General features: G+C 39.1%; 4 protein-coding genes across 15 annotated transcripts in view; 3 read left to right on the top strand and 1 right to left on the bottom strand.

Annotated features, from left to right (window-relative positions):
• Nucleotides 1–2,757, top strand: part of LOC309691352 (ephrin type-A receptor 6-like) — a 183,806-nt gene extending 181,049 nt beyond the window's left edge. The window contains exons 16-18 of the mRNA XM_082508968.1: nucleotides 419–612; nucleotides 906–1,055; nucleotides 2,264–2,757. Of these exons, the coding sequence (XP_082365094.1) occupies nucleotides 419–612; nucleotides 906–1,055; nucleotides 2,264–2,378 (459 nt within the window). The 3' untranslated portion in view covers nucleotides 2,379–2,757. The remainder of the gene's footprint in view (nucleotides 1–418; nucleotides 613–905; nucleotides 1,056–2,263) is intronic.
• A 2,550-nt stretch (nucleotides 2,758–5,307) lies between these two features.
• On the top strand, nucleotides 5,308–8,278 carry LOC309691410 (ADP-ribosylation factor-like protein 6). Of its 4 annotated transcripts, XM_082509033.1 has the most exons (9): nucleotides 5,308–5,623; nucleotides 5,837–5,887; nucleotides 5,988–6,049; nucleotides 6,148–6,216; nucleotides 6,313–6,407; nucleotides 6,779–6,908; nucleotides 7,378–7,433; nucleotides 7,545–7,557; nucleotides 7,834–8,278. In XM_082509033.1, the coding sequence occupies exons 1-9, from the start codon at nucleotides 5,501–5,503 to the stop codon at nucleotides 7,865–7,867; spliced, it is 633 nt and encodes a 210-aa protein (XP_082365159.1). In that variant the 5' UTR covers nucleotides 5,308–5,500; the 3' UTR covers nucleotides 7,868–8,278. The 4 variants fall into 4 exon arrangements, with proteins under 4 accessions (XP_082365159.1, XP_082365160.1, XP_082365162.1 ...); XM_082509036.1 differs by lacking the exon at nucleotides 5,837–5,887 and having other exon boundaries at nucleotides 5,310–5,623; XM_082509035.1 differs by lacking the exon at nucleotides 7,545–7,557 and having other exon boundaries at nucleotides 5,311–5,623.
• An 84-nt stretch (nucleotides 8,279–8,362) lies between these two features.
• On the bottom strand, nucleotides 8,363–16,558 carry LOC309691407 (F-box only protein 47-like). Of its 2 annotated transcripts, none has more exons than XM_082509024.1 (11): nucleotides 16,103–16,558; nucleotides 15,194–15,403; nucleotides 14,757–14,918; nucleotides 14,550–14,626; nucleotides 14,087–14,161; nucleotides 13,629–13,737; nucleotides 13,302–13,475; nucleotides 11,929–12,078; nucleotides 11,599–11,741; nucleotides 10,755–10,914; nucleotides 8,363–8,911 (listed from the first exon to the last, which is right to left on the bottom strand). In XM_082509024.1, the coding sequence occupies exons 2-11, from the start codon at nucleotides 15,387–15,389 to the stop codon at nucleotides 8,811–8,813; spliced, it is 1,347 nt and encodes a 448-aa protein (XP_082365150.1). In that variant the 5' UTR covers nucleotides 15,390–15,403; nucleotides 16,103–16,558; the 3' UTR covers nucleotides 8,363–8,810. The 2 variants fall into 2 exon arrangements, with proteins under 2 accessions (XP_082365150.1, XP_082365149.1); XM_082509023.1 differs by lacking the exon at nucleotides 16,103–16,558 and adding an exon at nucleotides 15,580–15,671.
• Nucleotides 15,665–22,137, top strand: LOC309691408 (claudin-14-like). Of its 8 annotated transcripts, none has more exons than XM_082509026.1 (5): nucleotides 15,665–15,715; nucleotides 17,233–17,436; nucleotides 17,886–18,332; nucleotides 19,715–19,971; nucleotides 20,978–22,137. In XM_082509026.1, exons 4-5 carry the CDS (start codon nucleotides 19,738–19,740, stop codon nucleotides 21,485–21,487), a joined length of 744 nt encoding a protein of 247 aa, XP_082365152.1. In that variant the 5' UTR covers nucleotides 15,665–15,715; nucleotides 17,233–17,436; nucleotides 17,886–18,332; nucleotides 19,715–19,737; the 3' UTR covers nucleotides 21,488–22,137. The 8 variants fall into 8 exon arrangements, with proteins under 8 accessions (XP_082365152.1, XP_082365151.1, XP_082365153.1 ...); XM_082509025.1 differs by lacking the exon at nucleotides 15,665–15,715 and adding an exon at nucleotides 15,723–15,812; XM_082509029.1 differs by lacking the exon at nucleotides 15,665–15,715 and adding an exon at nucleotides 19,225–19,288.
• Nucleotides 22,138–23,220: the final 1,083 nt, after the last annotated feature.

Genomic DNA, 23,220 nt, shown 5'->3' with positions numbered 1-23,220 from the left:
ATGTGGCCCAAATCTGCATTTTTTTTTTTGTTTTATGTGCCGCATTTGGCTTTGACTGATGGTGTTGAAGGAGAATGAGTCTGGCTGCCTCTATTCTGCCACAGCTCCACCTTTTATGAGCCAGATGTCAGGTGTGTTCTGGCATTTGTGCCACCTCTAGCCATAAAACACTTGGCGTAATCCATGTCAAGCCAAGCTAATGACTTTTGTGCAACATCTGGCGCACACAGCATTTGCCAGTGTTCTAATTGAGCTGCTGTAAGTAGCCAAGAGGCCAAAACTGGTCTGCTATCTTGGAACGTTGTCATGTGTATAACTGATATAAATCACAAAGAAATCTCTAACTTTTAACCAGACTGGTTTAATGGCAGTCTTCAGCCAGATTTAGACCATTTACCACGTCCAACTCTTTCTCCAGGTGATTCTGTCCATCGAAGAGGGCTATCGGCTCCCTGCACCAATGGGCTGCCCAGTAGCCCTGCACCAGCTAATGCTGCACTGTTGGCAGAAGGAGAGGAATCATCGACCAAAGTTTACAGATATAGTTTCTTTCTTGGATAAACTAATCCGTAACCCAAGCAGCCTGCTGCCGCTGGTAGAGGACATTCAGAGGTACAGTACTGAAAAACTTTTTGTGCCATGAAATGAATTAAAGGAAATGCACTCTGGCTAAAAATGACCAGTGAACCAGTGAATGTGTTTTTCTGTGGGAGTATTCTTACTCCAGGACAGAGTATGAGTTATTTTCCTTGAACACTGACAAACGTTTTCACTCCTACACCTAAAATAAGTGACACACTAAGAACTTTTTGATGCTTTCACTAGTTTTTCAATTTTGAGATGACTGAATATGGACATACTATGACATTAACCTTTATTTCTTTTCTTTTTTCTTTTTGCATTAGTCTACCAGAATCTCCGGGGGAGGAAATGGACTACCCAATGTTCATCTCTGTCGGCGACTGGCTGGACTCCATCAAGATGAGTCAGTACAAGAGCAATTTCATGGCAGCAGGCTACAACACATTGGATTCAGTGGCGAGGATGAGTATTGAGTGAGTAGAACAGCTCAAATATAACCGTTTTTTTAAATGTCACGAAAGCATGTCAAGTTTGCATGTTACAAGAAGTGCAGTTCAGTCTGTGAAGCTGTTCTATAGCTCCCAGAGAAAACTTTGTATAGATAGGTAGAAATCACAAGGATAGGCAATGATGTAAAGTAAGATAATTCTATAGTAATGTAATGTTTTAATGTTACGCTACTTTTCACATTTATTTCACTATATTCTAGACAAATATTGCCTTTTTTTATTCGTCTGTATAAAATATAGGGCAGCGCGGTGGTTAGCACGGTTGCCGCACAGCAAGTAGGTCCTGAGTTCAATTCCACCATCAGGCCAGGGTCTTTCTGTGTGGAGTTTGCATGTTCTCCCTGTGTTTGCGTGGGTTCCCTCCGGGTACTCTGGCTTCCTCCTCCTTAACATCAGAATAAAATCTGTGCACCGGAAGCTATATGGCATCAGTTTCCATGTCTGAGCAATTTCTGTAGTTTAATGTCTCTGTATCATGGTAGTTTTGCCCAAAAATTGAAGCTGTATCCAAATTTCACTGCAGTGTTTCTCTACAGACTGTGGTGGTCTTACTCAGCATGACTACAATTTACTCATTTTCCTTGAAGGTCTTGCAGGCAGCTGGTTGCGTAACTGAAAATGGATTTTAGCCATGACATAAGAACCACTCATCCAAACAACTCCACACTGCACTTACTTCGATGCTCAGCCATGCACTCTCCAAGTTTTAAAGTAGATTGGATGAACACTCATGGAGAAAAGAACAGACACATATGCAGACACATGCTGCTTGCATATTAATGTGCTATTAATATCAAGTCAATCTGATATTAATCTAGCACAGTAACATACACTGACAGCACCCATTTTGTTGTGTCATGAATACTTTTATACTTCAGGTTCATTTTGCTAAGTTTTGTGAGTTTTTGAGACCCCTAAATCATTAGTATGACTTAGAGTGGGGTCACATATTCAAACTTATAATCAATTAATTTTTTTAATTATCAGGAAATATATTCATCTCAGTGACTGCAAATGTTGGTCGTTCTTTTGTCTAGTTGTATAATTTAAGATTAAAGCACATCTAATTGGTGACACGTGATCAAATAATTACCTTCAATGAGAAGTCCTAACACAGTTAAAGTGTTTTCTGCATGTGTCCTTGTGTGCTTGTGTTTCCCCTCTCGGCCTAGAGATGTGAGGCGTATTGGTGTGGAGCTGATCGGCCACCAGAGGCGAATCATCAGCAGCATACAGACCCTTCACCTTCAGCTACTGCACGAACACGAGAAGGGTTTCCATGTATAAGGACGCCCTTTATTATAACCTGGGATGGACAGATAGATGGACCAGATGGAAGTGAGGTCTAGACCATGTGACAGATAGTCTACAGCCTGTGCCTGGGTCTTAACCCCTCATACAGGAGGTCATTGGACAGACTACTCCAGCAGACTCTCCCCTGGTCTCATTCACGTTCTACAGTAACAAACTTTTTTTACTATACACCCCTTACACAGTATGCCTGGTTCTTCCAGACTATTTCAGCCTGATAGACTGTTCAGGCTCTCCCAGGCCTTCACTTAGGGGAATGTAATGCCTTGTTGCAACAACAGTACTTTGTGTGTGGCGCAACAATATCTAGAGGTGTAGATTTGCAAATGTAATCTACTGATTCTTTTTCTTTCTTTCTGCTCTGAGTTATGTGCTCATGTAGCTGCTATCGGGTGTGCAATGGAAACATTTTGTCCTTTGAAAAAAAATATATATATATCCTCAATATTTTTTATTTTGGAGTTTGATATTTTATCATAAAGGTTTATTTGGATTGCTTTAGTTACCCTCTCTCCAGAGAATCTGGTACACTAATACTTGAAGAAAGAAGCGGGAAGTTTATGAATGTTTAAAAGTGTATAGACAAGTAATAATAATTATTATAACCTAATATGAATATATGTGCAGTCCTGTATGTGAAAGCCCTAGTAAATCTGGATCTTATTTAGATATTCGATTTTACAGAAAATTGGTTTGTTTGTTTGTTTTTTAATCAAAAACAGCAATACAGTATTATGCAGTCACCTCAGTATCTCAGAGAAAGATGAAGAATTGTGCAATGAGAGAACTCTTGTTGACATACAAACATGAGGCTCACATAACACCATCCGTCAGTTTTAGTGTCATACCCAAAGCTTGCAAAACTGGATCTGTTGCTTTTAGATGAACCAGTGTACACCCAATGGTGCGATCAGCCTGTTTTGTTTTGGATTCTTTATTTATTTACTTGGATTGTGAATGTCATACATTGCCTGAAAGTACACGAATCTCCACTGTCTTAATATATGAATGTTCACAGAGCTTAGCTATAGAGGAGAGACGTTTGGTTGGAAACTTAACAGGGACTTATATGATGAAATTCTTCCATGCCGTTATTGTTTTTTTTTTCTTGCACACACTCACACAGACAGTACTGACAGAGGTTTGCACTTCAGAGACAAAGCTGATCCATGATGTCAGAGAATAGCTCATCTGGGGCGCAAGATCACCAGATGGAGTAATTGTGATGGTGTAAAGATTGTGATATGGGAAAACTGTGTACATAAACATAGCCTAATTTCAAACTGGCAGTAGATGTCATGTTGTTGGATGTTTGCCATTGAGATGAACATTTTCTTCATACTCTTAAGTCAGCTGAGAATATGCAGTGGTGAAGAATAAAAGTACTTAGAGCTGGAGGCAGCAGAAGTAGCTAAAAGCTGGTTAATGGAAATCGGTGTGAAAAACGTCAGTAGTCTTAGTTACGTGAGGTTAGGACAGATGTGTTCGCCAGAGAGGGAGAACCAACATAAACAGCAGCATCATAACTCATCATGTGTCATTGTAACATCGACAGTAACAAACACAAATGCTCAAAAACACACAAACAGACACAGAATGCCTTACAGTCTGCGGACCATGCAAGCCGTTTATAAGTTTCAGTGCAGTCACAGGACCTAGCCATTAGTCTGAATTGTATGAGAATAACCTCCCATCTACAGCTGTGGGTTTTAATAAGAATTGGAGCTCAATGATTAATGTCAAGGGCAAACTGGATACAAAGATCTGTGCCTTTCGGTCACGGCGCAGTCATGCATCCAGGCCTTCAGGAGCAGGAAAGGTGCACGCACAGCACACATTCAAACGCGCACACACACACACACGCTCGCAGTCACCGCCGCTCTACAGAATATGGGGAATATCAGATGCTGTTTGTTTAGCATGTTCTACTGCTGAGCAATGTTAGAACGTTCTTTTGTACAAAGTACAAGTATACTTATAATTCTTGTATTTTATTTTTCTATGATTTCCAAAGAGATGTTGTAGATCTTGCACACTGTAAGAGGCAGTTACAGCGAATATTTATTTGCAAATAAACATGAACAGTTCTGGTGGTTGACTGCTCATTTCATTTGGTTCGTTTTCATTCACTATGACTTGAATGAGACGCAGAGCGGCTCGAGGAAAGGAAAATGTCTCTTCGGTCAGACAGGACAGGCTGTCCTCTCAGTGAAGATAACATGATTTAACAAAGCTCAAGGACTAAGCTCCATCTCTCTAATCTGCATTTAAGTTATTGTCAAATGTATGTGACTTTTCTCTTTAAACTAGGCAATTATCCTGACATTTTACAAGGTACTGATAACCAAAAGATGGAGCTGTTGGACCACTCAGCAGCTTCAAAACTGTTATATGAGAAGATTAAAATATTAACTACTTAGATAATAATAAAAAATAAAGACTACGTGCATAATTTTCAGATTGGGTACGCTATATACTTTCTGCTGAGAGGAGTGCTCATTTCTGAATTGTTCCATTGAATGTTAAATTAATTAAAATTTACATTTCAGGTCTTAGAATATGCTTCTATATGAGATTAATGTGGCCAAATAATGTGAAATTTTAGATATCCTATTTTCTGTATTTTTTTCAACTACAGTATTCTCTAACAGATGGATTTAATTAGATTGTAAAGCATGACAGAGTTCGGCTGCCGTCATTAAGTGAGCAGAGGATGCTGATGATAAACTGCTGTTGTTTGCATGTGTTTTTGCACCTTCAAGGGGGGCCCAGATCTGAGGCGGGTGGGGGCCTCCAGAGCGTTTGAGTAATAAATCAAATGCATCAGGCCGGGGGGCCTGGGAAGCTCCATACTCCTCATGATCAGGTCGCCGGGTGGTTCACCGAGCTTAATTCGTCCTAATAGGATTACCTTGCACAAGCTGGGATGCCCAGGGAGCATCTCAGCTTGCGGCTCTATTCATGGCATGTACTAGGAACATTCACGGCTATGTTTATCATTATTTTTTGCTAGTCTGAACACATTTAATTCCCAGTAATCAGACCATCTATGGGGTGATGTGTTGAAAAATTAATTGGCATAGCATCAGCTGAGTGTAATGGGGTTGTTGGATAAACTGACGGGTTGGCTCGGCCTGAAGAAGAAAGAGGTCAACGTTTTGTGTCTTGGACTGGACAACAGCGGCAAAACTACCATCATCAACCAGCTCAAACCACCTAATGTAAGTTCATAACTGAGCTTCAAGAGTGAGGTATTTTGATATCTTTTTTTAAAGTGGAACTGAGAGGCATTTGTGTTTATGGTCCTGTAGGTAGAGAGGCTTTTAAGACGTGTAAATCTTTTCTAAACACCTGCTAATTTGGTAAACACGCTGTACGAAGGCCTGTCACAATCTATATTTCGCTGCAGTCCTTCACTGGTTGCTTGTTTTCAGCATTCGAATCATTTAGGCCCATTGTCAGAAGAGTGGAAACATGTTAGTCAGGTAAAGCCCGTATTACACTTTAATTATGCTATTTTGTTGTTGACATACTTTTGCCGTTACTTGTCTGTTTTTGTGTGTTTGTGCTCGGGGATGAATGCAGACACAGGCACAAGAAATCGTCCCAACAATTGGTTTCAACATCGAAAAGTTCAAGAGTTCAAGGTAGAATGTAATTCCGCAATTTTACAGCATATTTAAAATGACTAATCCAGCAGTTTTTTATGATGTTAAGCTGTCTTTTTCCTCCTTTCTGCACGCAGCCTGTCCTTCACAGTCTTTGATATGTCTGGGCAGAGCAGATACAGGAACCTGTGGGAGCATTATTACAAGTAGGGCACACAAACATGAACAACAAGCCTTTTGCTGGTCAGATATTCAAACTTTCAAAACTGACACTGTACATCTCCTTCTCCTATCTTCTGTAGAGAGAGCCATGCCATCATATTTGTCATTGACAGCAGTGACAAGCTGAGAATGGTTGTTGCTAAAGAGGAGCTAGACACTCTTCTCAACCATGAAGGTACACAATCTTTGTTTTTAGACACATTTTCTACACAATTTAGTTTGTCTGGGTATAAAAACCAAAAGAAACAGTATATAACTGATGCAGATTGTGTGTATAACTTGTTTAAAATGCCTGAATTATGAGGCCAGTTATCTAAACCCTAGTTAAGTAATATTTGCACCATTCATTATAAGCTTGAACTGATACATTTTAGTGGCTTTAATCTAGGTAGCATCAAGTAGAGTGATCATATTTGAAGATATCCTGTCCAACATCTAACACTATCTGTAGTGTAATAAAAACCAAAAAATCCCTCCTAAAAGCTTTTTTTCCCTCTGGCTCTTAGATCACGATAAACTGGTCTTGACATTTTTTCTTCTATGCAGATATCCGCAGCAAAAGGATACCAGTATTATTTTTTGCTAACAAGATAGATCTGCAGGATGCAATGTCTTCTGTCAAGGTCTCACAGATGTTGTGTTTGGAGAACATCAAAGACAAGCCCTGGCACATCTGGTAATTTATCTGCCACCCTGAGTTCACCATGCTGAGAAGTAGCACACAATAAAAACACCTCCAGAGACACTGTTGAGTAATTTGTTACCAAAGTCATTCAGGTGTTTGTAGTCTTCGAGGAAGTGCCCTTACTGAACAGAGCCAAGTCTCGTCACACCCCTATCTACTCCATTTTATTCTCCCCAAGTTTACAGCTTGAAATCTTAAATAAAGATAACGTGTACCGTTTGCTCCCCGGCCACTTCCTGTTTATTTGATTTGTCTATGGTTCATGGGTTAAACATTACCGAGGGGCACGGCAACATGCCATCAGTGCGTATGTGTGTGTTCCACCTGGTTACTCATTAGACAGATGGTAGAGTGATGGATTAAAAGCTTGACAGCTTTAAATGTCCAGGATCCAAGAAAAGTCATGAGAAAGTGAATGTGTGTCACAAGCAGATTAACTCCTGGACATCTTATTTTTCAGTGCCAGCAATGCTATCAAAGGAGAGGGCCTTCAGGAAGGGCTGGACTGGCTACAAGGTAAACTTAATGATGTCATACTGGGCTGAAAGAGAAAGAGGGTCGGAAAATTTAAATGTCAATACTTTCTGCATCTTGTATTAAGTGCTGTTGTTTTGTTCATACCCTTAGATCAAATTGCACAGTAAGTATAATTATGCTTTATTGTTGTGACGGTGTTATAAAACTGTGATTGTGATTGTAGAATGTATTTCTAATGTATTTAAAACACTCTCTGGGAAGTAAATCCTGTCTAAATCAGACCTTTCCTCGACTATGTGTTGTATTCTATGTCCTGTTTCCATCCATAGTCCTCTGTAAATACCACAATTAGCTGATTTTCTGTTTAATAAAAGTTACTTTTTGTTTCCACACCCCTAGACAAAAAAGCCCAATCACAATTCTGTTTTCCTTTTGTCAGATCACTTGAAAACAATGAACACATGAATGACTGAAATGGCCGTGACTACGGACAAAGGGGACATGGTAACTGGATCTCATTCATCATCTGGAGTATTCATTACACTTGATGTTGTAGGCCTTAAACTTACATGTTAAATAACCTACAAATTCCTGAGCACGCAATAACTCTAAGATCTACTTACCTTTGGGGAAAAAAAGAAAAATATCAAATATATTCTGATTATTTAAAGCACTCCCTGATAGATTTCCTTGTTATATACCATTATGAGTACACTCTGTAAACTAAAAATAATCATTTATACTGTTTCTGTATACAGTACATTTTTTATTTATTGAAGCTGCTTTTTTTATTGACACAATGCTTTCTTAATTACATCCTTTTTTGAAAACGTTGTCAATGCTGAATATTGCACTGTCTAATAAAAGCTTATTTGCTGAGTGTATGCTGTGTTTGTAGCAGACGTGATACATGCCGGAGAAACTGAGACAAAATCAAAGTAAAAATTTCACTTTAATAAATTAGAAGCACAACGAACCACTTAGTGAGTACCACACTTACATGTTGTGCGAATAAATAAACTGTCAAATAAATAGTCTAAATAGTTAAAGTTAAATAACCCTACTGTAATGAATAAATATTAAATAGTATAATAAAAGTCAACTTCAAAGCTGTCTTAAGAACAAGATTATAAAACTTTGATACAAATATTTGTATAAATAGTGATACGATTTGAACAGCTATTCAAACAGATGTGTGTTCAATCTACAGGTGAAGGTTCAAATCGACCCCCAGCTTTCTGAGCGCCATGGCAACTTCCTTTTGTTCAAGTCTGTCTAAATCTGAACTGATTTTACAAAATCCCGTCACTCTCTATCATTCAGTTCATTCATTAAGCCCTTTCATTATTGACATTTATCTCTTCCCATTTCTTCCCTCGCTCCTCTGCATCTTGTCACTTTTAATATGCATGATTCCTATCTGAGGAACATGTGAAGAAATTTAGTGTGGAAGTGAGCACAGGAGTCCAGAAGGATACACAGGGTCTGGAAAGTCTCTCTGTCATCAAAGTGGTTCCCTGGAAAGAGATAAAAGCATTACTGACTTTCTATATCAGTCTAAATATGCTTCAGAGGTTCCTCTGTGGGGTCGTAAAGTGGCTGCGTTAAAAATAAATAATGTGGGAAGGGAACTACTGGTGTAAGGGATACAATTATATTAAATACACGTTCAGTATGCTGCTGAGTCTAGAAATGTCACTCTACGGCCTTTATTTAAAGCTACTGCCCGATCTTTTCAGTCCAGTCCATTCATTTCATAGCAGGGATTAATCCACACTTTGGTAGAGTAACAAGCGGGTTCCTCCAGATGTATTAGAAGCCATTAACACTGGTGGAGCAGAATTTAAAGGTTCACACAAGGATTTGCTGTAGGAGGGGAAAAAAGGAGGTGGAAACACATCCATCCCAATGTTTTCACTAAAATAAGGAAAATAATAAGTTCCCTGTAAATGCCATCTGTCTGAGCTGTCACAAGTACACAGTCACACACACACACTTTCAAAACAAGCTGCTCCACCTGCAGACAAAATCATTTTCTCATCTACACCTTAACCATGCTTACACACACCCTTACTGCAAATGTGTTTCCTCTTTTTATGTGAATATATTAACTTTCTTGTTGTACATCTGAACATTTTTAAATGAGCACATTAACTTCCCAGTCTATTTGAACACAGCATGGGTGGTACAGGGTTCATGGATGCTTGTTACCGTAGTTTTCCCAGTGCTGCAGTTTTCTGCTGTTCCTTCATTCGATAAGGTTAAAATGACCACATAACATCATGGAAATGTTTTTAATTTTTTCTTGAGAGATTAAAATAATAAGGCAACTGAACTTTAGGTCACCTCTCATCCAAAAGGCTTCTTCTGTACTAAAATCAAATGGTGAAGAGCCCCACAAAGTATTTAAAGTGAGGATTTTCCCCTTTTCAGGTGGTCCTGAGGGTTGTTGACCCACTATTGATCGTGTGAGTCGTCAAATGAGCCGAGGTGTGGAAGAAATGTGTGAATTATTACCATCACTGGGAAGCCATTGTCAGACTTTGCCCGACCCCATCATGTGATCTACTGAGGTAACCTGAGGCAAGGTGTGAATGGGGGTTGAGACGCCTGAAAATGGATCTTAAGGCTGCATTGTTGCTGGCTTATAGCTGGTGTCCTAAACCACCACCTCTGTTCAATTACAGTCATTCACAGTGGGCATGGTCTCCTTTACTCCTTTCCAAAACCATCTGTCTTCTGATGTTCAAAATGTAAACATTAGCATCTTCGAAAGTCTCCTTTGTCCTTTAAGTGCAGGTGTACTGCTGAGTCCTTTGTCCGGTTGAGGTGGGAAGCCTATGTCTGTGGAGCGTGTTTGGGAGTTTTATCCTTGGAACAAACCCGTGGGGTTTTTTTAACTTGGAGAATATAAAGTCTTTAGTTCACTATAGTTGTGAACTGCCACTAAATAAATAAAATAAATAGAAATGGAACCTCGCATGACCACAAGCCTTCACTGTGGGATCTATGGTTTTTGTCTACCCATTAAGGTTTCCTTCAATCCATCCATTGCTTCTGCTTAACAGAAATGTGGTCATCCTAAGCGGACATCCTTTTCCTCTGCAATGTTTAGTGATTCTTGCTGGAGAGCCAGAGACATATAAAGGCATATATAATGTCTCCAACAAGTTCAGAGTCAACCCTTGGGCCTCTTCCTAGTGGAGTTTACCCAGAACACCTCCAACATTAAGAAACTGTATTGCAACGGGCTATAGAAACAAAAAATAGTTTGCATGCAAAATTACAAAAGGATCAGGGCGACAGCTGGAGCGATGCTGTCCGCCGTGGTGGTCAGAAAGCTAAGCTACGCAACCTCACCTGCTACAGAAAACTCAAAGAATTCCCGGGTGACTTCTGAAAATGTGTTTTCCAGTTGCTGGATGAAGTAGAACTTTTCCGGGGGCGTATTGAAGACCTTGCAGATCTCCTGCACCAGCTTCACCGCCCAACTCATGTGATAGCCGTCCTTTTCACACACCTAATGTGAAGGCACAAGAAGAACACATTGAGCCAGTCTTGAATGATATAATGTTTCTGCTCTTCCTGTAATGATAAGTCAAAATAAGCAAAGGTAAGATATTTTCAGTGCTGGGAATAAAACATAAAATTCAATTGGGACACTGTTAATAGGGACAACACTAATGAGCTCAAACACATATATATTAAAGTTGCTACTATTCCCCTACGGGGAAGATACAAAATAGCCAATCAATATTAGGACCATGGACAGAGCAAGTGATTCCTTTTGCTGTTTTTTTTTTTTTTTTCAAGAAAGAAAAGAAAATAATACATAAGAATATTGTCTTTATATATTTTCTGTTTTTACATTTTGGGTGAACTTGGAGACAATTTTTAATTAAATTACATGGAGGGAAAATGATCAGGGAGTGGAGATCACTAACTCACCACCCCAAAGCAGAAAGGTCTTACATTTGAACCTCGGCTCTTGTTATTTTTACACACAGATTTCCTTCTAATGTGGCTTTTGCAAAAATGGCAAGCTCGTCCAAAACTCACTATACCTTTAGTCTTACACATGCTGGTTCTGGCTCAAGCAACTGCTCATTCTCAGTTACAAGGCAATAGTTTTCTAATATACCAAACTTAACTATAAACGAAGTATAAATACCTTAGGATAAAAGCAGGAAATTATTTCTCTCACCAGTATGATGTAGACGATGATTCTTGAGATCTCAAGGAGTCGTCCATTGAGAGCCTTGCTGGCCAGAACAGTGTAGCAGAGATTGCTGCCACAAAGCACCAAAAGACGAGCTACATTCTCCACATGCCACGGATGAGGAATGACTGGAGACAGCAAGGAAACAAATAGCCAGCATCTACAATCACTTGAGGGAGTCTATATGAGATTTTTCTACTTACAATCATTAAACTGAAATGTTTTACATAGATTTGAAACAGATCCTTTATTCATCTTATTGCTTGGGAATCTGTAACTCACGGTGTGCATCTCTCTCTTATTCATCAAACGTACCAATGAGCTCCTCCATGATTGTGATCATCGAGTCAGTGCTCCAGCCTTTGACTTGTAGGTTGCCAAAGAGCAAGAGGATGGCCTTGGCTAAGTGCCACAGAGCGGTGTGAGGAAGCCCCCTCTCCACCAGATCTTGCCAGCCGAGTGTACCTGCATGAAGAAGTACACCTCAGTTATTTATCATTAAATGCTGCACACTACTTTATAGTGGTGCAACGGGTCACGGTTGATCCGTAATCCGAACCGATCCCACTCCACGGTTCGGCACGCACGTGATCCGAAGATTCGAAAAAGAAGAAAAAAAAGTATGTGTATGGTGCACGTGGTGGGTCTGTCAAGCGATAGTTATGGCCAGCGCTAACGGTCCAAGTGGAGGAGCAGAGGAAATTGCGGTATTTAAGCAGCCCTTTGCTGCCCAGTCCGACCGGGCTAAAGCTATTACAAAAGCTATTGCAGTGTTTAGCTGCAGATGGGTATTCTGTTGTGCAAAACAAGGGGTTTAAACTATGATGAACGTGCTTGAGCCACGCTATGATATCCCGTTGCACGTCCACTTTAGTGGCAAGATCGTTCCAAGCATGTATGAGCAGGAAAAGTTTAAAGTTATGGCTGAACTGTCCCAGGCATCTTCTGTTGCCCTAACTACTACAAATGGGTGGACCTCCAGGGCAACGGAAAGCTACGTGACCGTGACAGCTCATTATATCACAGCGGAGTGCGATATAATGAGCGGTATTATTGTAGGGTCTACCTTCCAATATAAAGCGCCTTGAGGCGACTGTTTTTGTGATTTGGCGCTTTATAAATAAAATTGAATTGAATTGAGTGGTAGATACAAAGACCTATACGGCCCTATATTGAACCATAATTTTTTTTTTAATAATTGCGTGGAATGAGTCTTGAGTTGAATGTTTTTAACAGGCAAAAAAGACTTCGATAAGTGAATAAGTAAATGTTAATTTTTTGTCTTTTTTCTTTTTTTGCTGATCCGAAAATTGATCCAATCCGTGACTTAAAACTGTGATCCGATCTGAACCGTGAGATTTTTGATCCGTTGCACCACTACTACTTTAACAAACAAAAATGATTATGTTAAATGTCAAAAATTGTACTACACCAGCATAACCTACTCAGGTCTCCTGTGCCACCTCACAACACTGAAAGTGGTTTTCTGGTTCTCTAATTTTTATGCTTTGTTTAAAAAAATCATTGCTGACACTTTCTCTGGAGCAATAAGCCCTTTTTCAGGTTAAAACATGCTAGAATTTACAAAGCTGCACTGAAAATAACAGGATGTAGTTATGACTTTAATATGTTTCCATAATGTCGATACTATCCATCTGCATTAATATTTCAGTAATACGTTATCTCACCCTCAGGCAGCAGAGGACCATAGAGGATGAACAGTAAGTGGGCCTGGCTGACCAAGGGCCAAGGCTTCAGGAGTTGCATCAGCCAGAAATGACACTCCGGCTGGTTCGGCCACGGGTCCAAAAGAACCTGACGGCAAAATAGCCGCAGCTGCAGCTCCTGATACCACTTCACACCTGGTAATGGACATACAAATTTATCCATAACTCCCGAAGACCATCACAAAAGACACAGGCTCAGCAAGAGGCTGTAACTGAAGCTTTAGCCATGGATTGTTCTCAGCATCATATTTCTGCTTTGTTCTCTGGATAACTCTGGAACACACACACCTGGTTTTGCAGTGATGACTCCTTCAGTTTTTTGCTGCAGGTTTGTTAGATCACAGAGGAAGTTGAATACTCTATGGCACTCCAGCTCATCCCACCCTGCAATCAGAGTCTGTAAAAGAATCAATAAAACACCCCTCAATATTTCTATTTCTTTTTTACAGATATTTTTTTAACACCAAGCTGAAAAACTAAAGACAAAAATTAATCACACCAAGCTAAAGATTTCCTTACGTAAAGTACTGTGTTTTTCTCTTACTGTTTATGCTATTATTACTACCTAAGCAAGACCGTCTATTGTACAGTAACTTTAGGGTGAGATCTCTGTAACATATCTATAGTCTTTGTTGCTAAAAAGTTTATCTTTTGCATGTTATCACATTTTGGGGCTCTGGTTGGTTATTTCCTTTTATTAGATTCAGGTTTCATAAACATGAGAGTCGTTACATGAGGGTCTTCACCTGGAGGAAGACTCCAAAGCTGGTGAAAGCAAAGCAGTCTGGTGCTACACATTTCTCCAACAGGAAGCAGGGAATCTGAAACATATCAAGACAACAATAAGAGAGGCTTTTTTTCCAACGATATAAAGTGGGATTGCAAATATTCAGTTCTTGCAATAGCAACATTTCATATATGTTTAATACATGTAGACAAATTAGGACCATCATGCTAAATTATATGTAATATTTAATTGCCTGACATCATACATATAATTATTATTAATAAACCTGTTAAAATGCCACCATATTGTGCTGCATAAAACAGCAATGCAATCAAAGTTTAATTTTTTTAAAACTTTTGCAACACATTACAAAAACCAGATGTATTGTTGCCTTCACTCATGAAAATTAAAAATAAATGTAACTCATTTAAAAAGTTACAGTATTCTGTTCTAGCCTGACATCTCACCTGCCCCTTTCTTACCTGTGAAATCTTGCTAAAGATAAACTTTAACCTGTCCTTTGTGGGTAGCAACAGGGTACACCTCTTGAACAACACACCTAAGACATCAAACACGAGGTCACATTACCATTCGATGGTATGTTAAAATAGTAGCTGAGGCTGTCAGAAATACATGTGGTACCTTAAAAAGCAGCAAGAAGAGCTATACTAAACAAAACACTGAAATACCGAGGTCTCTGTAGTGTCCAATGGTGGATTTCTGTTCAATGCAGCTGGAGTGGTGAAAGCTTTGGAGGATCATTTTATTCTTCCAGGCCACAGTGGAGATGTAGTCTGCAATATATCTAGTAATTTCCTTTGATACCATGCTGAACACACTGATCTCCAGCACTGTAAAAAACACAAACACATTTTCATCCATCAAAAATGCAATTACATCAGGACATTCCAGAATGGAGCTATTATTGCAGAAAGTGTTGTAAAAGTAGTGCTTAAAATTACACATAGTTACACATGTATGTTGGTAATAGCTTTTGCACCTCATATAAGTTAAACAAACAAAAGGTCTGAGCTGTACCCAAAAGCCCCTTACAAAATAACAGAGCTCCTATTATATATGAATTGGGGAACAGTGTTACAGGTACAAAATAATAGGTGAAACTCACCAGACAGTTTGTCTAGGATCATGTCAAACACCTCTGCAGGGATCCTGCTGAAGAAGCTGGTGCAGCTAGTGGAGCACTGGCTGCGGGTCATAATGGTCCTAGAAGGTGTGGGCCCATTACGGTTCTTCTTGTAAGGCTTATGTGTCTGTGAATACTTACCACCATTTCTCAATGGCTTCCCTCTGACCATTGTCATCGCTGGCTAAGTGACTGTCAAAAAGATAAGCAAATATGACTGGGAAACACTCGGCTAACACAAAGTCAGCTAACATAGTTAGGTAAAAGTAACTCATAAAACGACATTTTCATCAACTTTGAGCCTCACAAGAGTCACAAATTCAGACACAGAGTTAACAGGGCTACAAGCTGGCATTACAAAATCTTACCTGTGCAAATAAAACCGTGAATAGCAAATCCTGGAAGTAAAGGTATTGGGAGCTAACCTAGCTGCTTTCTTTAATGACACATTAGCAGACAACGGCGCGAAACTTCCCCCTCTCTCTCTTTCCTTTCATCTGTGCGGTAGGGATGGGAAAATATTTATATCCTTAAGTTACAACACCTTTATATATATGTTACTAAATTAAGGCTAAAAAGAAAGCAAATGTCAGCACAGACTGTAAGTAAATCAAACGAAAAAAGAAAAAAATAATAAAATTGCTCATTGAAAAACAGTAGCAGATAGCTAGTTGTAGCTAATAGCTGGGTTAGCTGTTAGCTGTTATCCCAGAAAGCCATAGAGACTTTTCCTCTATGGTATTATTAAATAATGAAATAAGGTATTATTAATGTTTAATACATAATAGTAAGATAGTTGTTAAATGATACAGTCAGTTCTTTTATATAGCCTTTAAATAGCCTACATTCAGTTCCAGATTTTATGTATGTTGTGTGGCATTGTTCCATTACCCGATTATCAAGCCAATAGACCCTGGGTGTCAAATATAAGGCCTGGGGACTGGAATTGGCAAAGTATTGTGGCAAAAAGTAATTTGTGATGTCTCTATGTGTTTTGTTTTGTTTTGTTTTGCTTTTTGTCTTTGTTTTTTTGGTGGTGGTGGGGGGGTAGTATGTTTACTTGTATTAGTAAATTGACTTTCGAAGACTAAATATATACATATATATAATAAATACATTATCTCACTATATACTAGTGAGTTTTTCAAAATGCGTCCAAGGTAAAAATGAAAATAAAAAAATGCTGATTTGCATTTTCTGTTAATTAACAGAAACAGTTTGGGATACCAGTACTGTTTCTGTAATTTTACACATTTCTAAAAATTTAAGCCCAACAAGTCATGGTGACAAATTAAATTTTTTCTCATATTAAGATATCTCAAGGATTACATATGTAGATAAACCTCTTTGCACTGACAGAAGGGTGAGTTTCACTGGTCCATCACACTTAAGATCAAAGTGGGAGGTATGTGGGCCACAATGTAAAATAGGTTAATATCCCTGATATAGACCATATTCACAACAGACATTTTGACATGTCAGGAAAGCAAAGTGGTTTTATGTTAGTTTAGGTGTGGCCCAGTGCTAAATGGAGTTATCATTTTCGTGATAACTAATTGTAATGCTTTGAGAAGCCACAATGTGTGCAGTAAATACAGATTTGTGACCTGAAAGACCCTGTATGACATCCACACCAGTGCTTTTTTCCCATTATGGTTTGCTGATAGAATTTATTGACCTCACTTAACTCCCATTATTGGTCCAACCAACCTCAACCCCCATATCAGAGGTCTAATCAGCCAAATGGCCAAAACACCTGTGTCTATGTGTGTGTTTTGTGCGTAAGCAGGGGCTTTTAGATATGTGACTTTGTAGGCTGTTTCGTCGTTAATCCACATAAAGTGTGTTGACAAAATATGTGTGGCACAGGCAAGACCAGTTTAAAAAGAATGCCCTGTACTACACACATTACCCTCTAGCACTTTGTCCAACAAACCACCCGTGCTCAGCTGCTAATCACAGGATTATTCTGCTTAACTAAGATTATTAAGTGTTCCACATTCAAATGGCGTCTCCCACAGGCAGACCTTGGAGAGGATCATCTCTTCACTATAGAGCTGTCACAGAGAGTTGTATGAAGGGCCCAGGGGACAGACTGGGAAAATGCTCTTGTATACCAAGAGGATGTCACGCCAGGTTAAACTTGGGACACAGAATGAGGAAAAGCACGGAGAGAGAAGCTCAAACTTCAATGAATTCACCAGCATTTCCTGGATTGCCCTACAGTATGTACAAGTGGAGTTATTGTCCACTAGTTTCATTATTATTCATGTTTTGTTTTCAGGTGAGTTTTTTTTCTTTGTTTGTTTCAGACAAAGTTAAATCTTCATTACTTTCTATTATTAGTTTTATATAGGCTGCAATACACAGATTTATATAAGTCAAAGCCTTCTCATGCTGGTAGTGTTGACTAAATCTAAATACATTTGCTGTATTTTTTTGTTTATTTAAGGTAGCTAAATTACATCTACACATCGTTTTAATTTTAGTTAACTAAAATTACCTAATGTGCAAGTCACGTAGTTAAAAACAGTCTTAATTGACTGCAGCTTTGTTTTGTCTCTTTAAATTGCTTATAATAGCAGTTAATAAACATTAACCATTCCTCCACAAGTTTGTTGTTGGATTTAATTCTGTGTTCATTTATTCTTGTTTTTATTATTATTATCAACAGATCTGTAGGTGCAGAACTGATTTACTGAGACAAAAACAGCACAGCCAGCGAAGACAATGTCTGTTTTGTCTGCCTCAGCTTAGCAGCGCTGCCCTGCCTCCAGGTCCACATTTGACATTGGCCCTGTTTATCTGTTAGGAGCAAGAAGCCAGCAGCGGGACTGTCTCTCATGTCATCTCTGACATGATGCTGCCGACACTGACAGGGATAATGCCGATGATGATGATGATGATGAAGATGATATCTAAAACAGGCCAGTCACGCAGCTGACAGTCCTGCAGCGCACAAACACACATCCACAGATTGTTTGTCCAGACAAGAGCAGAAACAGAAGGAGCTGGTCAATGTGGAGTCAAAGGCCCTGTTTATCTGGAAGTACATCTCTGCATCTCAGGACGAGTATACCATCTGGACACCTGTGATGATGGTCCTGTAGTCCTCTTATTGGTGAGTATTTAAATGTGGAGTCTGTTAAGTAAATGTTAGAAGTACAGGTAAGGCTACGCAGCAGTCATTGAGTTTTATATTGTAAGTATTGCAGTGTGGTTTGCAGAGTAGTCAAAGACTAAACTGGACTAATTTCAGGGCAAGCAAATTTTAAACAAGACACTTGTCACAGCTTTGCCTTTGTTCGTATTGCTTAATTGTTATGCCTTCAGCATAGTCAATCATTAAATAAGGACAAGGAAGCTTGTGTGTATGTGATATTTTAAGAGGCTCCGGCAGTGCCAGGTCTAACACTGCACAATAATCAGGCTTCATAAACAGCTTCTGTTCTCTGAGGAATTCAAAACAATGGGTCTGTATAAGCACAGTTTGGTCTTTGGTGTGAAACTTAAAGTCAGTTTTATTCATGCGGGAGCAAAAAGGCACCCTTAATTAATAGTATTGTTGGTCCGTTTATTTACCACATTGTATTATTCAGAGACATAAAGTCTAGGGAAAAAAAGTAAATGATTAAGCATGGATGTTTTTTACCTTTTCACACTTTTCACGTAGGGGATCTGTAGTTGTAGCCTACAGCTGAATGTTATGGTGTTTTTAGGGCTCAGCATGCATTTGCAAATGTAAAACTAAATGCCAAAGGATGTCAGGTCAGAAATTTTCATTGAAAAATAACATAATTTGGCCAATTAGTACAACAGCAGTCACTGCTATCCTCTCTTGTCATAGTTTGGGGCCCAGCGGCTGGAGGCTCTGTCAGCAAGTCGTTCAGTCCTTCGCTTTCAAATACCCTGCAGAGCTGTGAAAAATTTCAAAGTTAGTGGCTTATAGCGGTGCTTCTCAGGTTGGGTGGTTTCTGTAAATGTTTAATTTCCTCTCTCTCTGCCTTCTTGAGGGGCGGCGAAGAGCTTAACAAATAGACTTCTGTGGTTTGCCCTCCAGAGGAGAGCGTTAAACAGGTGAAGCTGAACACCGCACTCATTAGTTACACATGCAGTCACCTGCCACTCACCAGAGACGGATGCCAGAATACTGAAAGTTTCCACAGCTATTTGTGCCCACACTCGGGAGAGACACTTGAGGAATGACTCAGACTCTGTGACTGGATGTGAGCTCAGTGGAATTACTGTACTGCTGGGAACCGTTGCGATAAGAGGAGTAATCCAGCCACATTTCAACCTGCGGGACAGTCAGTAGTTTTGTTCTGAAAGTTTTCTTTTTAAGTGGCATGTATTTAAATTGGTTTATGTTTGCTGATTTTTATGAAACATCTGAATCCAATGTAGTCGTCATCGTGTTTTAAGGGACATTGAAATGCTGCTAACTGCCTTTTACTAGAGTTTATATATTTTTACTGACGGTAATTTCATACTTTGCCATTTCAGGATCTCTCTGAAAGGAGCCGATCATGGCCAGCATGGCGCTTCAGCTCCTTGGCTTCTTCTTAGGATTGCTGGGGTTTACAGGAACTATAGTTGCAACCCTGCTCCCTCACTGGCGCAGCAGAGCTCATGTGGATGGTAATATTATCACAGCCACCGGGTACATGAAGGGCCTGTGGATGGAGTGTGTCTGGCGCAGCACTGGTATTTACCAGTGCGAGCTGTACAGGTCTCTGCTGGCGTTGCCACCCGACCTGCAGGTACTACACGAACACCAACATGTAGAGAAATGAGAAGAGCAGAAATCTCAAAACACATATAGGGTGGTTATTTTATTTTATTTTTTTTTTTTTCATAATAAGTTATCTGAAAACCTGCTGAAAACCTTATTAGTTTAGTCGATCATTATGAAGTAAGCATCTTTTTAAAAATCCTTTTTGGAATTCTGACATCTCATAAACAAAACCAGTTACTAACCTGTCATATAATAATATAAAATTATTAACTTAAATTCATTTGATAGCAACCGTGCATGTTAACATAACTCTGTAACTCCAATACACAGTTTCAATTAGCATGCTGCACAGAAACTTTATAGCTATATGGTTATTTTCCACCTTTACACCCAGTTAGGCGTTTATGTGCACAATGAACAATTTAAATATGAAGTTTTCAGTTTTCATTAATTATCAGATTAAATACTAATGAAAATAATACTTATAGCCCAACTCATTAGTACATATTCACTTTTAGAATAAAGTTTTAAGATGGGCAGGTAGGTGGAAGGTCAAGAAGCCTGTTCTTTTAAGGACTCTTGAATATTAAATTTATGTTGCTTTAATCACTTTACACTCCTGGATTTTATTAATATAATAAATAGATTATACTACCTATCGATCTATCTATCTATCTATCTATCTATCTATCTATCTATCTATCTATCTATCTATAGATATCTAATATTATTATATATTAATATCTATGAATATATTTTCTTATGTGAGTTTTTGGTCATCCTGCTGTTATTATTAAACTCAACAGACTCACTATTCAGAAAAACATACATAGTCTCAATTTAGTGTAACGTGTTGGATATTTATTAATAGGGACGGACAATAACTCTTAATATAGGCTAGAATATGAGTGTTTGCACTTATTAAAAAGCAGTATATTAATTGACAGGTTCATTGCCCAGACCTGTTAAAGTAAGAGTTCGTTTATAGTCCAAAGTTTAATAGTCGTCTACTGTTTCCCTCTCCACATCAGGCTGCCCGGGCGCTCATGGTAATCTCCTGTCTCACCTCAGTCCTGGCATCTCTGGTCTCTGTAACTGGGATGAAATGTACCCGCTTTGCCCGGGGTTCGTTGATTAAATCTCCCCTGGTCCTGAGCGGTGGGATTTGTTTTCTTTGTGCTGGGCTTCTTTGCCTGGTCACCGTGTCCTGGACCACCAACGAGGTCATCGAGAATTTCTACAACCCATTAATTCACAGTGGAATGAAGTATGAGATCGGACTGGCTGTGTATCTCGGATACGCCTCGGCCTGTCTCAGTCTGGCCGGGGGAATGGTGCTTTGTTGGAGCAGCAGTGGCGACAGGTCACGGCAGAGTCCCCCCCATATGCAGAGGGGTCAGTCATCACATCTTCCCCCTGTCTTCAACAACTTACATCCGCCTGCTCCACCCTACAGGCCCCCCGAGGCCCTGAAAGGCAACCATGCTCCCTCGCTTTGCTCCGCTTCCAGCAGTGGCTATAGGCTCAATAACTATGTCTAAGACTAAGAGGAATACTGAAACAATAACTGTGAGACGACATGGATCCTTTTTTGTCCTGCATACCCATAAGAGGATATCAGCTGGAAAAGAGAAGGCCCCCATAATGCAAAACACCAAAGTCAGATTTGAACAGATATTTGCCTCTGTCTTTCCTCTAACATAAACAACCAAGAGCCTTGGCTAGTCTTATGAAGCTTTAACCCTGTAAGGCTTTTCCTATGAAGGACCAGAAGGTGGCAGTGTTTTATAGGAAATCATCACAGAAAAGACGATATAAATGATATTCCATGTTCTTTGCTGTGACTCTCATGTTATTGGATCATTTATCTGGCCTTCTGCCTAGATGGGATTTAACTCTTTCTGAAAGGCAGTTCCCTTTAAAGAAAAAGATTTTATGTCAGTACTCAGTGTTTTAAATGATTTTCATGACACTGAAAATAAAACCTGACACTATAAGTATTATTACTAGTTTAAGCATCCTCTGATGAAAGGGGCTGGAAAAGGCCGTTGCAAATTTATGATCACAAGTGACATTTATACCTTAAAACCATGTTTGTAAAATAATAGATTGTTAGACGTTTAACACCCAGAAAAACTTTTTTGTATGTGTTAATGTCTGTGAAGCTCCATTAAAATATAATTTCAATGTTTTTTTGCCAACTTATTCTCAGATTTGCGTAAATCTTGACGAAGCCACTGGATGGCGACAAAGGTCTTTTGAAAAGGCATCCCAAACCATTTTTGAAGAGCTGCTTGTATTTATTTAGTCTGCCTTGTTTGGTGTACTGCATAGGACACCAGTTGCATCGCTACATCTGAGCACCTTTTTTTTTTGTTTGAATGGCTCTGACATATTGTGAGTCATTAGCCATATATGTGGAATTATTACCACCTTGCGGAGCTTTTCTGGCTGTCTGCCTACTGACATGTAACACTGTGGACATCTTTCTGAGGCTTATTAGTTGGAAAACCCTCCAATTAGAGCTGCCCTCTTTCTGGCAGGCTGTCAGACCAATGACTGTATAAAAGAGCCACACAGGCACTAAATGAGAGGACATGTCACGATTCAAGGAAGTGACTTATCTTATTTCAGCAAGTCGTTGTCATCATTTACATCAATTAGATAAATTACATTATGAGTTAACGGAAAAAATCTATTTAATGCCATAAAACTATAAGATTATTTACATTAAACCTTGTTGAACTGCTCCAGAAGAAGGGATAAATCGTATATCTATAGGAATTATTTGCTTTGAAATCACAGGTTAAAACATGGACTGTACATTGAGTTGGGCCAAAGATTTGTTGCCAAAGATTTCAATGAGCTAAACTGTATGGTAATATTAGGATCCTGGGCATGTGCAAGATATATAAAAACTCTGTTTTGAATTTATATCAGATCAAACTTATTTTATTTTGTTAAACAGGTAACTTTATTTCCTCCCTCGTTAAAAAATTACAAATTTAAAGCACTTCTTGCATCAGTGAAAGCCTTTCTTGATGGATGTGCAATACAGGCTTTCCCTGCTGTACTGCTGCTTTCACGTGCACATGTTGAGCTCAGCTTCAACAACATCATTTTTTGAAATTAAACATCTCAGAGAAGTACTCACCAAAGCAAATACTTTTTTTAAAGGGGGCGGTTTAAATATGATTTAAACCACCTAGAAATACGAAATGTTAGTTCAGCACCATGGACAGTGGAACTGGGTTCCTTCATAGATCTTTAACAG

Source organism: Aulonocara stuartgranti (genome assembly GCF_965226115.1).
Source record: "Aulonocara stuartgranti genome assembly, chromosome: 16".
Taxonomy (NCBI): domain Eukaryota; kingdom Metazoa; phylum Chordata; class Actinopteri; order Cichliformes; family Cichlidae; genus Aulonocara; species Aulonocara stuartgranti.
The sequence above is the reverse complement of the archived record's forward strand: the minus strand, read 5'-3'. Positions and strand labels throughout refer to the sequence as shown.